This window comes from Nanorana parkeri, unplaced genomic scaffold, assembly GCF_000935625.1.
Source record: "Nanorana parkeri isolate BGI_ZX_2015 unplaced genomic scaffold, ASM93562v1 scaffold61, whole genome shotgun sequence".
Lineage (NCBI taxonomy): Eukaryota > Metazoa > Chordata > Amphibia > Anura > Dicroglossidae > Nanorana > Nanorana parkeri.
Window position 1 is genome coordinate 1,262,805 of NW_017306329.1, and position 12,511 is coordinate 1,275,315.

Here is a 12,511-nt window from a genome sequence, read left to right on the forward strand (position 1 = left end):
GGATGATTGGGTGCCCTCCCTCCCCCCCCCCCCCCCGCTGCATGCTGGTTTCTTTCTCCTAGCCTGCGTTACTGCAGGACCCATCTGTGACAAATGCGTCATAGGAAGCTACTTGTGCACAGCGGCGGACGCAGGTATTCGACACTCCCTCTGAAGTGTTGAATGCCAGAGAGACTGATAGAAGCTGCAGTGCTGGAACTAAGGGAAGGAAGGAGTCGCAGGCCACCAGAGAGGTGAGTATAATACTTCTTCTCTTGCAGAGAACTTCTGATTTGTTTAGAGACTATACAGTTCTAAATGACTACTTCTAACTGCATAAATAAAAATCAATATTCCTGTGTGCTGCATGTCAATAGACCTTCTGGCAGGTCTGAGGTGAGGGAATCGGGCTTGCCTCACCACCCTTCCACAGGAACAGGACAATTGATGGTGCTGTGCATATTGCATGTATATAAGCTGCACCACCAACCAACTTTGTAACAGGAATGCTGGGACTGCATATGTTTATATAACACCCTCTACCCATGGACAAGACACAACTCAATATTTATTCATTACAGGTATTTATATGGCGACAACAATTTATGCAGCGTTGTACATAGTTGCACATTCACATCAGTCCCTGCCCTCAAGTAGCTTACAATCTAAGGTCCCTATCTCACATGCATATGTATGAGGGCCAATTTAGACCAGAGCCAATTAACCTTCCAGCAGGTCTTTGGAGTGTGGGAGGAAACCTGAGTACCTGGCGGAAACCCACAAAAGCACAGGGAGAACATGCAAACTCCTTGCATATAGTGTTCTGACCGTGATTTGGACCAGGAACCCCCAACTGTTATAAGATATAGAATAAGTATACATTTGATAAAATATTTGGCTATAAAGAAAGTAAAATGTATTTATTCTACAGTATTAAAATCATAGAGAAGGGCCCTCTTAATCCTCTTGTATGGAATTGTATTGTTACTACTGTGTCCCTTTTATTTTGTACAACGCTGTGCAAACTGTCAGCGCTATATAAATCCTGGATAATAATAATAATTTACATCTTTTTGTTCAAGTAAACTCGGGCCTTTTATTGCCAAACGGCGAACGCCGAAAATTCAAGAACAATACCGAAAAATTGGAGGTGGTTCCCCTATTAAGAAGTGGACAGCCCAGCAAGGAGAAGGCATGGTGAAATTGCTGGATGAACTGTCCCCAGTCACAGGTATTGTGTATTTACAACACACTTTCTTTTCTTTCTATAGAAACCAATGTCTTTCCTGTGACTGTTAAAGACATAATCCAATGAAAAACTAAAAAGGTGTATAAGTGTGTTCAAAAATCAAACTCCCCACGCCCACCACCCCCACAGCTTTGGCCTTCTCACCTGTGTACTCCAGTCCCCATATGTAGAGCGGTGCTCATGCACACTGAACCTTCGTAGGAAGTAGTGTCTGTATTCCGAACCACACTCCTGTTAAAAAGAAGGATCACAGTATGGATTAGGAGGACCCCGGGGAAGACACTGTCTGATCCCAGTCAAGTTGAGTAGAGTAAAGCAGGATGGTTTTTATCTAGCAGCAATAGGAAAAGCCTTGGGGGTAGATGATGGGTTCATTGGTAAAAGTACTCTTATCTGTTACAGCATAGAATGCCTACAGGAAGCAGAACCTAGCTGCTTAGTACTTTCATCCAGGCACCCAACATCCTACATCACTTCCTGTTCTAAGTAAATATTTAGTATCTGCTCGCTTTATGAATGAACAGGAAGCAGCTCAGTACAGACGCCTTCTGTCCATTCACGCCTGGGATGATAGTAATGGTTTACTATCTCCAGAATGTGAATGAAAAGGAAGCTTCTATATTGAGAGGTTCCTGTGCACTGAGTGATGGGGCTGCAGAAAAAGAGATAGAGGACTCTGTGTGCTCAATCTCTTTTTGTGTTTTAAAAGGGAAATATCAGGGGTCTGTTTAGACTCTAATATTACCCCGAAGCCTCTAACAGTAAAAAAATAAATAAAAAGAAACAAATATAAAACAATCTATATGTCTATTTCTATATCCATTACATTACTATATACACTACATATCATGGCTTATGAGAATTATTATTATGACTATACACCAGACATTATTATTATTAGAGATGGACCAAAACCGAAATTTAAACATTTGTCAGGCCAAAACCAAAAACATTTTTTTTCAACCTTTGAAAAATGTTTGAAAGTTTTTTTTTGTACCCCTTATGAAGTGGGAGTGTCTTAGCCCCCAACGAAAGCTGTTTGATATAACTAATTTATGAACAATGTTCTAGTATCTTTCATCTTTTAGTCTGGTGCTCCTTTCTATATTCCAATGGTTTGAGTCAATTTTGGGTACCCATGTAGAGGAGCATTCTTGTATGTGAGCCGGTGCGGTGCCATTGACTTCAATGCACCGTCATGCCCCCTTCCCGCCCCAGAACCAAGGTGGAAGTTTAGTGCGCGATTGCTGTGCGTTCCAGCAGCTACCGCTCCGGAACGCACCACATTTGGGGTGAACAAAGCCCTTAATTGGCTCTCTTTTGTATCTTGATATTTTGGGCAGCAGTTCTGTTTTACATTTCGTAGAAGCTTGTCTTCATAAAGCATAGAACAGGATTTGTGGGTGCAAAGAGATAATGATTTGCCTTTTAGGTAATGCTCAGGCACCTGTAGGTAGGCGGCTTCACTGGCTATATTATGTCATATCATCAGCTCTTGGCTTTAAAAGAATATTCTGCGGTTGTAATTCAAATGGAAGACTTCTTCAGTGAATCCGTTGGCATCATATAGAGGTGCCACCCTCCTCTGTGCAGAGCTGTGCTTTGAGATAGCAGAGGTTTAATGGCAATGTTGCAACTGTGAGGAGAGATAGTGTAGCATAGGCTGGATGGGGGCAACTGGTTTGTAAGTAGTAACAGGGAGGGACCCTACGTACACCTCCTGTGATGATAAGATAGCCATTCACTAACTCTCCCTCGCTTTGACGTTTTTTTTGCTGATTAGGGGATTCCACGGAGCACATGGTTTGGTCATGTCATTGGTGTTACTGTAATCATTTAAAAGGGTTGTGTAGGCAAAATTTGTAAACGATATTAAAAGATGGCAAAAGCCTCATCACATGATATGGGAAGATACTATACTTGTACAGGACAGCTAAACCTTGCAAAAGTTTATTCATTGAGGGCCCATTCACGCCGGTGTTCTGTCGAAATGGCCAACTCGTCGAGACCTCCAACTCGTGACGTCACATCCGTTGGAGACTTCGACGAGATGACGCTAGTGCGCACGCCCCAGCCGTGGCATTTTTGCAAGCCTCGTTGACATCCCCATTTGCCGTCAGTAAGCCTGTGCGGCCTCGCAATCCTCATCGAGTTCTCCAACTGGCGTTAGTGCTTGGGCCAGGGGGTGCCCGCGCAGGCGCGCTAACGCAAATTAGAGAACGTGATCCTGCTCCTGGTTGGCCGCATAGGCGCACTGACGGGAGTTGGAAATTTCGACAAGTTGGACATCTCAATAGAACACCGGTTCCGTTGTGTCGCAATATATTTTTCAACGGATGCCAACAGAAGGGCATTGGAAAAACTGAACGGGGCTAGCTCGCACCGCTCTGTTCCATTTGCGCTACGTTGCACTGAAGGAAAAAAAAAAAAGTAGAACATGCACTACTTTTTTTTTCAATGTAACGTAAGGTATGAGATCTAGGGTGAACTAGCCCCATTCACATCCATTAATTTTTTGGTGCCCTTCCAGTTCATTGAAAAATGGATCGGAAGGAAATCAGAAGGTGCAATTGCAAGTCAACGCACCCTCCGTTGACTACAATTTCCTTCCAGTTTTGGTGTGCATATACCCTAAAACAGTATACAAATCCAGCACTGGGATATGGCGGCAAATCCTTGCAAACGTTTATTTTTTTAAATGGCATGTAACTCTAAACATGGTGATCCCTCTGACATGTTTCAGCCTATGTGGCCTTAGGCCCCCGTTCACACTGAGCGATTTATCGCGCAATTTTTGCAGCGATATCGCTCATATTTCCACGCGATATCGCCCTATGTAGCTTCTCCAATCCATTTCAATGGAGCTGTTCACATCTCGTTGCTCAATATCGCTTGTAGCTCGTCGCTGGTAGCTTGTCGCTCCTACATGACCCTTTTTTCGAGCGATATTGCTCCTGATTGCATACAGCCCAATAGGAAAAAGTTGCGCGATATCGCTCAAAATGGCGCGATTTTCATGTCGCTCAGTGTGAATGGGGCCTTAATCATGATTTAGGCTGTACAGGCTGAAACGCACCAAAGTGATCATCATGTTTGGATTGGCATGCTGTTATAATAAATAAAGTTTTGCAAGGATTCGCCGTCATGTGCCGGTATCTTCCTAGATCGCCTTGTGGCTTATGGGTGGACAGGAGTCATTACTTACCACTGGAATTCTGTGGTGGCCCAGATGGAACGAGGAAGTAGAGCAGTCCTTTCTTATTTGCTCTTCTGAATCTGTGTTTGTACTCATTTCTATGTAATATCATTTGTATATACACTGGGTACAGCAGTAAGTGCTGGGAATGACGTGCCTTTTCCCTTGCTGCCTGCAGTGGTAGAAAATATCATTATCAGTAGAAGAGAAGGGGGAGTTTTCAGAATCATCTTGTTTATGGAGAATGGCACAATGAGGGGCGGGTACGACTTTTACAACAGATTACATATGTATGTCAGTGTAATTCAGTAATCTCCATGCATACTGGGAGGAATATGTTGTGTATATAGGAGTATGCATTTCTTGTATCTGTAAAAAGTAAGTCAAGGCAACTGAACTTGCTGTATTTGTTTGAAGACGTTTCACTGGCCATCCGACCAGCTTTCTCAATTCAGAATTACTTTTTTTTTTGTACAAGTCATTCTGAATTGAAAAAGCTGGTTGGATGAACAGTGAAACGTCATCAAGAAAAATACAGCAAGTCCAGTTGCCTTGACTTATTTTTTACAGATATACCATGACCTGGATGAATGAGAACCTTCACAGACATAAATGTCTTTTATACTTCTGTTAGCTGGCCAAGCCCTTTTGTGCTCCTTTATTCCCTCCTGGCACCATACTGACACTGAAATAGCTGCATGACTACATGGCTATGGCGCCTGGGGTGGGAGGGGGCCCCATTTAAGGAGGATGTTCAGAAAAAATGAACTGTGAAGTTTCCAGTATAGAAGGGCTGAAGTCAGACCTCAGGATCTTCCCTAGTCATAGATTCCCGCTCTGTGCTGTAAGAAGCATTTGCTTGTCTTCTGCTACAGACCGCAGTTGATCGTGTGTGTGTAAGGCTGGCCATACACAATTTCCGCCGATTAACAGGAATCAAGCTAAATTCTGAGGTCTAGTTCACACCAGCCCCAGTGCGTTCCTGCCAGATTGGTGTCGGAACGCACTGGATAGCATTCCTGCCGGATCACTTTGTTCTGGGGTGGGAGGGATGCATGGCAGTGCATTGAAGTCAATGGTCCCGCAGCCACGCCCTCCAGCCACAGTGCGATCGCCTGCGTCGGAAGGCGTGGCACATCAGTGCCTGCGTTCTGGTGCGGTCAGAGAAAATAGTGCATGCAACATTTTTTCTGACCGGACTGGAACACAGGCACTGATATGTCTTGTGTTCCGGTGCCAGTAACACACTTCCTGTCCTGTGGTGACTGACAACGCTCACTCACTATACTGCATCTTTGGTGGAGCAGGGTTGTCACCTTAGGACAGGAAGTGCGTTAGGAAAGTATTTTGATATCTGTTTAATAATTGCAAAAGAAAAACCGTGCTGATCCTGCCAGAAATCCTCAGTCTGGTATCCTTAACCCTGCTGATCCCGCCAGAAATCCTCAGTCTAGTATCCCTAATCCTTGACCTTGCTGATCCTGCCAGAAACCTTTTGGTCTTAAATCTGCAAATGAGTATTTTCAATTATATGGAAACGTTATGGAGAAGAGGATGGCGGGAGGTGTTCTGTAGTCCACAGGCTGTGAGCCGAGCAGTGTTGATGATATTCTTTGAGATAAGACTGCAGAGTGCACAGGACAGTACTAGATTTATGACGGGATCAGCGCAATTTTCTTTTGCACTTATTAAACAGATATAGCAAAATACTTTCTTAGCACACTTACTATCCTAGGGTGACAACACTGCTCCTCCATAAACACAGTACAGTAAGTAAGCGTTGTCACCCTAGACAGGAAGTGTGTTACTGGCATGATCACCAGGTGAAAATAAAAGGAAAAAAACAAATGCAGCCACCACATGTAAGGACTGGTAACTTGCAATTGTTATTGAGCTTAGATATACTTTAGACACAGCCCTGTTTCTTGTCTGGTCGCTGCCGGTTCACTGATTTTTACCTGCTTTTTATTCTCTTCTGTTACACATTTTAAAGGGGAATTTAGCAAAAGCTGGAGCAGATGTGCATGGCAACCAATCAGCTTCTCTCTTTCATTTTCATATCTTAATTGAAGAGAGAAGCTGATTGGTTGCAGTGCGCAGCTGCTCCAGTTTTGATCAATTGCCCATACACCTTACGACCATCGCAAGACTTTTGTCATGCGATGATAAATATTACATCGGTTTCCGGTACGTCAATCCGCTAACTGAAGCCGCGATAGAAGAAATGGAGAGTGACGGTGTAGAGAGGGCGATCGCCTTCACGCAGTATCCTCAGTACAGCTGTTCAACCACCGGTAAGCGTTCATCGCGCCATTCGGCACAGCCGGTGTATTGTCGCTTGCGCCTATTGTGGTAGCACAACATAGTTTACTGTGTGGCTGATTTATAACCCGAAAGTGTAGAGATGTCACCAGCACACCATTGATTCAAAAGCAAAAGTCCATTATTAAAGGAACATAGCCATTCAAGAACTAGCGCTTTCGGGGCCATGCAGGGTCCCCTACATCAGGCTCAGAATGACATTTACAACGCTGTATGGCCACTAGATGGAGGGATTTCCTCTGCCTATCAGCGCCATCTAGTGGCAATTCTCATTCGCACATGGATGAGCTGTGTGAAGGGTTTATAAATTGGCCCCTATGTGTTTTGTGAACTGCACCCAGTTAACTAGAATAATGCCCATACCGGGTGTAATTCTGTCTTTTAATATACTTTGTTAGAATATCAGAATGACGGGGTTATTACATTTTGGGATTGAGACATGGAGGCTCCAATCTGTTATTTTGGAATTAGGCTTCATTCTGTTAGGGATTTTAAAGCATTACTGAATTCCAAACTTCACAATCAAAGCTTAGGTTTAATCTGCTTATGTTTTTTTTTTTTTTCTTTGCTTCCTCCCTCCCCCACCCTTATTAATATGATAATGAAATTTTTAAAGATTTTTCTACCTTCATTACATACTAGATTTCACTGCACGCTGTGAGCTTCTCATAATGTGCATTAGAAGCTGCAGCCAGTTAGATAGAGCCCGCCTCATTTCCTGGCATCATCTAACACTTCGCCAGCCTGAGGTCCGCCCCTTTCATTCATTGGGTTTCAGTTTTTTTTACAATTATGGAGCCTCAGCATCACATGTAGGTATACCAAGGGTAGTGTGCATGCATATGCAGCCTGCCTGGAAAGACCTACACTCCTCCAGACTGACATTCACCCATCAAGGCTTTTGATATTTACATAACTCCTCCCCTTCCTTGCATTGGGGCTGAGGGCTCTTGATAGGAATACTGAGGCAGGGTTCAATGCTGTGCTATGTACAGCACCCTGCCTGTCCCTCCCACCAGCCACCATCTGCCTGGATTGCATGGAGAAGCACTGACACCCAGTGATGATGCCACCTAGCCTAAAAAAAAAGGTATGTAATGAATAAACAAAGAGTATATTTAAAAATGGTCTCATCATATTGATGAGGGGGGACAAGGAATAAAGGAGAACAAATCTCATTAGCATGTTAATTGGGGGGGGGCAGGGAAAGCAAAATATAAGGATTTTTAAATCTCGTTGGATTTAGCTGAAAATAATTACCTTTTTAAAAAAAGAACCGGGATCCTTATCCTAGAGTGTTCTCTGTGTGAATTAGGTCTTTTGTCTGTATCGTTGTATGTGTTCATTCGGTTTCTAACTGAATATTCCCCATGTGTGGGCAGGTAGCAGTCTGAATGCCATTTATCGGTACTATAATTCCAAGGGGGTGAAACCCACAATGAAGTGGAGTGTAATAGACAGATGGCCAACACACCCTCTCCTCATACAGGTAAGAACCAGCACCAACGTCAACCTGAGTTTTCCGGAAAGCCTTCTAGATTGAAGTGACAGTAAACTCAGGAGTTAAACCTTAAAAATGCATCCAAGTACCTTAACTATTAACAAAAATGAATCTTATTTGTGTATCACTCGGCTGTAGATCCTCAAATCATCTCTGAATTGGTGCTGACCCTGTCCTTCCTTCTGGAGGGGGGCTACTTTTATTCCCCATGGCTCCTGTGTGTGTTGTAAAGTAACCACCACTCCAAGTTCATTCCTGTGATGGACTAAAATCTCATGTTTAGTTTACTCATTTGTATTGAGATTGTAGTCCATCACAGGAGCGAGCTTGGAGCGGTGACTACTTTACAACACACACAGGGAACATGGGGAACAAAAGTAGCCCCCCTCCAGAAGGAAGGACAGTGTCAGCACCAATTCAGAGATGATTTGAGGATCTTCAGCCGAGTGATACACAAATAAGATACATTTTTGGTAATAGTTAAGGTACTTGAATGCCTTTTTAAGGTTTAACTCCTGAGTTCAGTGTCACTTTAAAGTGTATTTGCACTGTAGGAGTCAAATCTGAGAAAACCCCTCTATGTGTTTGTTTTGTGTTCCCATTCACTCATCGTATCTAGCAATCATTTCTACAAATATATTTTTTACATTTTTAGATCTTTGGTGAAGCGCTTTGTGCAGATTCCAGGCTAATCTGAGCAGTTTGAAAGTAGAGAAACAAACTGAGGGACGTACTGAGGGTCCTTTCATTAACTTAGAAGGCTTCTAAGACTTTAACCCTTTGTTAGGACAGACAGTGTTCAGATAGTTGATAACTGGTAATGAGATCTGCCAGCACATTACAAATGGGGGATCATTTTGGTAAACATAAGTTCACACAGCCCCCTCCCTAACATTACATAGGGGGAAACTAGCTAGGATTTTTAAGTAGTTTCAAAGGGAAATTCCACCTTTTAGAACAAACTTATAATGCAGACGTCTTCACAAAGGCTAAAAATGAGCGTGTATTATTTTTTTGCATTGGAGCCAGTAACACATTGCAACTGCGATCAGAAGATCATTCTGCAATGCTCTGGCTCCTGCAGACTCCTCCTTTTGGTCCATGTGCGTACTGAGGTACAGACACTCAGTAACATGAGTAGGAGGAAGTGTCAGTGGATCATCTGATCATTCTGACATCCAACTTTCAGCTTAAACATTGTATCTGACATTGGCGCAGTTTGCTTTGCCCAGGATTATGATGGGTTTGCATCCGGCTGGCACCAGCCACTTTCATATATATCTACACTGGTCATCGTACACTCCGCTTTCACAGATCATTAACCTTCTGCCTGATGTTTCATTTGATTTCAGTGTTTTGCCGACCATATCCAGAAAGAGCTGAATATGTTCCCGGAGGACAAGAGAGGAGACGTGGTCATTCTGTTTTCTGCCCATTCTTTGCCAATGACAGTAAGACTTTCTACCTGCTATTGTTTTGCCATATTATCTATCTAAAGTATAAATATAAAAGATTAATTTTCTAGGACTTAGTCTAGTGTGTGTGAAGGAGTGTGAGTGCCCTCTGATGTATACAATGTAACTGTTTTATTACCGAATGAAATATTAGATTGATTTGGTAAGGATTCTTTGTTCTACTGCCACCCAGTGGTCACTATTATTTTAAAGTGCAAATGTCCTAAATCTTGTAGCACTTCTTACCGGAAATCCCAAAATATTACTGGGTACTCGAAATGACAGCTGATGGCGCCGCACACAGAACAACTTTAGATATAGATGTCATCAGCACACCAGCACGACAGAAACTCCTAAGTCAGTGCAAATCCATTTATTTGATACATGCCACTCAGGATATCAAGCGCAGGGTCCCCTTCATCAGGCTCAGAGTAGACATGTAAATGGATTTGCACTGACTTACGAGTTTCTGTCGTGCTGGTGTGCTGATTACATCTATATCTAATGCTATTTTAAAGTAACACTAAACTCAGGAGTTACATCTAAAAAATACATTCAGGTACCTTAACTATTAACAAAAAGGTATCTTATTTGTGTAAGTCCTCAAATCATCTCTAAATTGGTGCTGACACTGTCCTTCCTTCTGGAGGGGGGCTACTTTTGTTTCCCATGGTCCCTGTGTGTGTTGTGAAGTAGTCACCGCTACTTTACAACACACACACACGCACAGGGACCGTGGGGAACAAAAGTAGCCCCCCTCCAGAAGGAAGGACAATGTCAGTACCAATTCAGAGATGATTTGAGGATCTACAGCCGAGTGATACACAAATAAGCTACATTTTTGTTCAATTTGGTCCAATTTGCTCCCAATAGAGGGGAAAAAATTCCTCCCTGACCCCCTAAGGGCAACATTTTTCAATGCCGGTCCATTAGACTTGATGACACCGAGGGACATACCACCGCCAGAGTGGAGGGGGTGAGAGGTGAGCGGTCACTGCCGCAAAACCAAAGATCGGGTGGGTGTATCCTCTTTGTTTGTTTTTCACTCCTAGACCAAAATGAGCACTTAATCTTTGCAGTGCGGGAGTAGTCTCACTGCAAGGGTTAATTTGAATACATCCTGAAGTCCTTTTTTAAGAGAATTTGTAGCTCTCAGGAGGCTACAAAACTGGGGCTCTTCACATGATGGCTTCTAGCTCCAGAGTCCTAGCTTTGTTACCCCTGCTCCGGCATTCTTCAGTTCATCATTCTGTTTTCAGTATCTTAACGGGACTAAACATGGCTGCTGGTCCTCGGGGGGTTTTCCATAACGTGCATTATAAACCGCATACTTTTACATTTTGGTAGCCTTATGTGCCAGCCTCCAGCAATGAGTCTGTCTCCTTGCTCTGTCGCTGCTGCTGACCTCTTAGCCCAGTGTGTTCAGCATCCTCAGCCATCTTATTTGGCTGGGATGATGCAACTACTGCGTTAAGTTATTCCAGGACCAAAGGCATGCTGAGAATTTGCACTGAGCTGTGCATGCCTGGCTGAGTGTAGAAACATTGCTGGCTGGCAGGAAAGCTGCTTTTATTGAAGATGCATACACATTCACCTATGCAATAAAAGCCTACCTGACAGCTGTGTTTTGTAGTTGAAGACTTTAGTTCCCCTTTAAAAAGCAGGCCTTAAACTGCGGTCATTAACTTTGCCTAGGGTGAGATGGTTTGGGCAGGAGGAAGCATTTCCTCAGTATCTTCTCCCCCAGTGATCAGACTTTAACATTGTCTGTGAAGGGTCTCATTCATCCAGGTCATGGTATATCTGTAGAAAATAAATGAAGGCAACTGGACTTGCTGTATTTATTTTTCTTGAAGACATTTCACTGGTCATCCAACCAGCTTTCTCCATTTCGAATTGAGAAAGCTAGTCGGATGACCATCGAAACTTCAAGAAAAATACAGCGAGTGCAGTTGCACTGATTCATTTTTTACAGATAGACTGTGACATTGTAACAAGTCACAAAGTGAGGGGCTGAAGCAGTGGCTGTAGCTGTGTCGGCCATTTCCGAACACAGTCAAGAACTGCATAGGTACCGGGATTTACATGATTGTGTCACCTCTGAACAGGCATCTTAGTCTAAGAAGTACATAGTGAACCTGGATGTTGCCAGAACAAAGATGGTGCCATCCTTCTGAAGAGAAAAACAGGTGAAGGTATTGTCAGGGGGAGTACTATGACCCCTGTGATAGGTAATAAATACCTGAAAGTGTTACTGATACTAGGTCCACCTTCACTGGCACCCAAAAGAACAAAGGCAGAGAATGAAGTCTGGGCTCATTTGGGCATATTTTAGTCTTCATTCACATGAGCATTCTGAATTTGGTTTATTTAGACACAGGAGATCTCTATTCTCTCTAAATACAGAATGTACCTGAAGGCATCTAAACACAAAATGTGAATTTTACCATTAAGGCCTCATGTACACAGGAGAATGGGGGCCATGCACGTAAAATTGGGGTGTATTTACCTGCCTGGGAAGCCACAGGTGCTGTGTACAGCCACCCATAGACCTGTAGCTGTAGAGCGGGTATACGACGGTACTTTTATAAACTCGCGTATGCATAAAAACATATGCCCTGACCGAAGACTGTGTACAGCCATTGATGTACATGGGCAGCTGTACACTTGTCTTTAGGCTTTCCTGATTTTTTATGTATATGACCCCCCTCCCCCCATACGCCCATGGGGACTAAAAATTATTAAATGCATTTAGGGTTTAAAAATGTCCTATAAACGCAGGTTTGTGAATATGGCCTTGGGATGTAATG

At 43.2% G+C, this 12,511-nt stretch overlaps 1 protein-coding gene across 1 annotated transcript in view; it reads left to right on the forward strand.

Moving 5' to 3' along the window:
• FECH (ferrochelatase) overlaps positions 1–12,511 on the forward strand; it is a 32,150-nt gene that overhangs the window by 11,741 nt on the left and 7,898 nt on the right. Inside the window, exons 4-7 of the mRNA XM_018576234.1 lie at positions 1,062–1,217; positions 6,573–6,718; positions 8,129–8,235; positions 9,600–9,698. Coding sequence (XP_018431736.1) covers positions 1,062–1,217; positions 6,573–6,718; positions 8,129–8,235; positions 9,600–9,698 — 508 coding nt within the window. The remainder of the gene's footprint in view (positions 1–1,061; positions 1,218–6,572; positions 6,719–8,128; positions 8,236–9,599; positions 9,699–12,511) is intronic.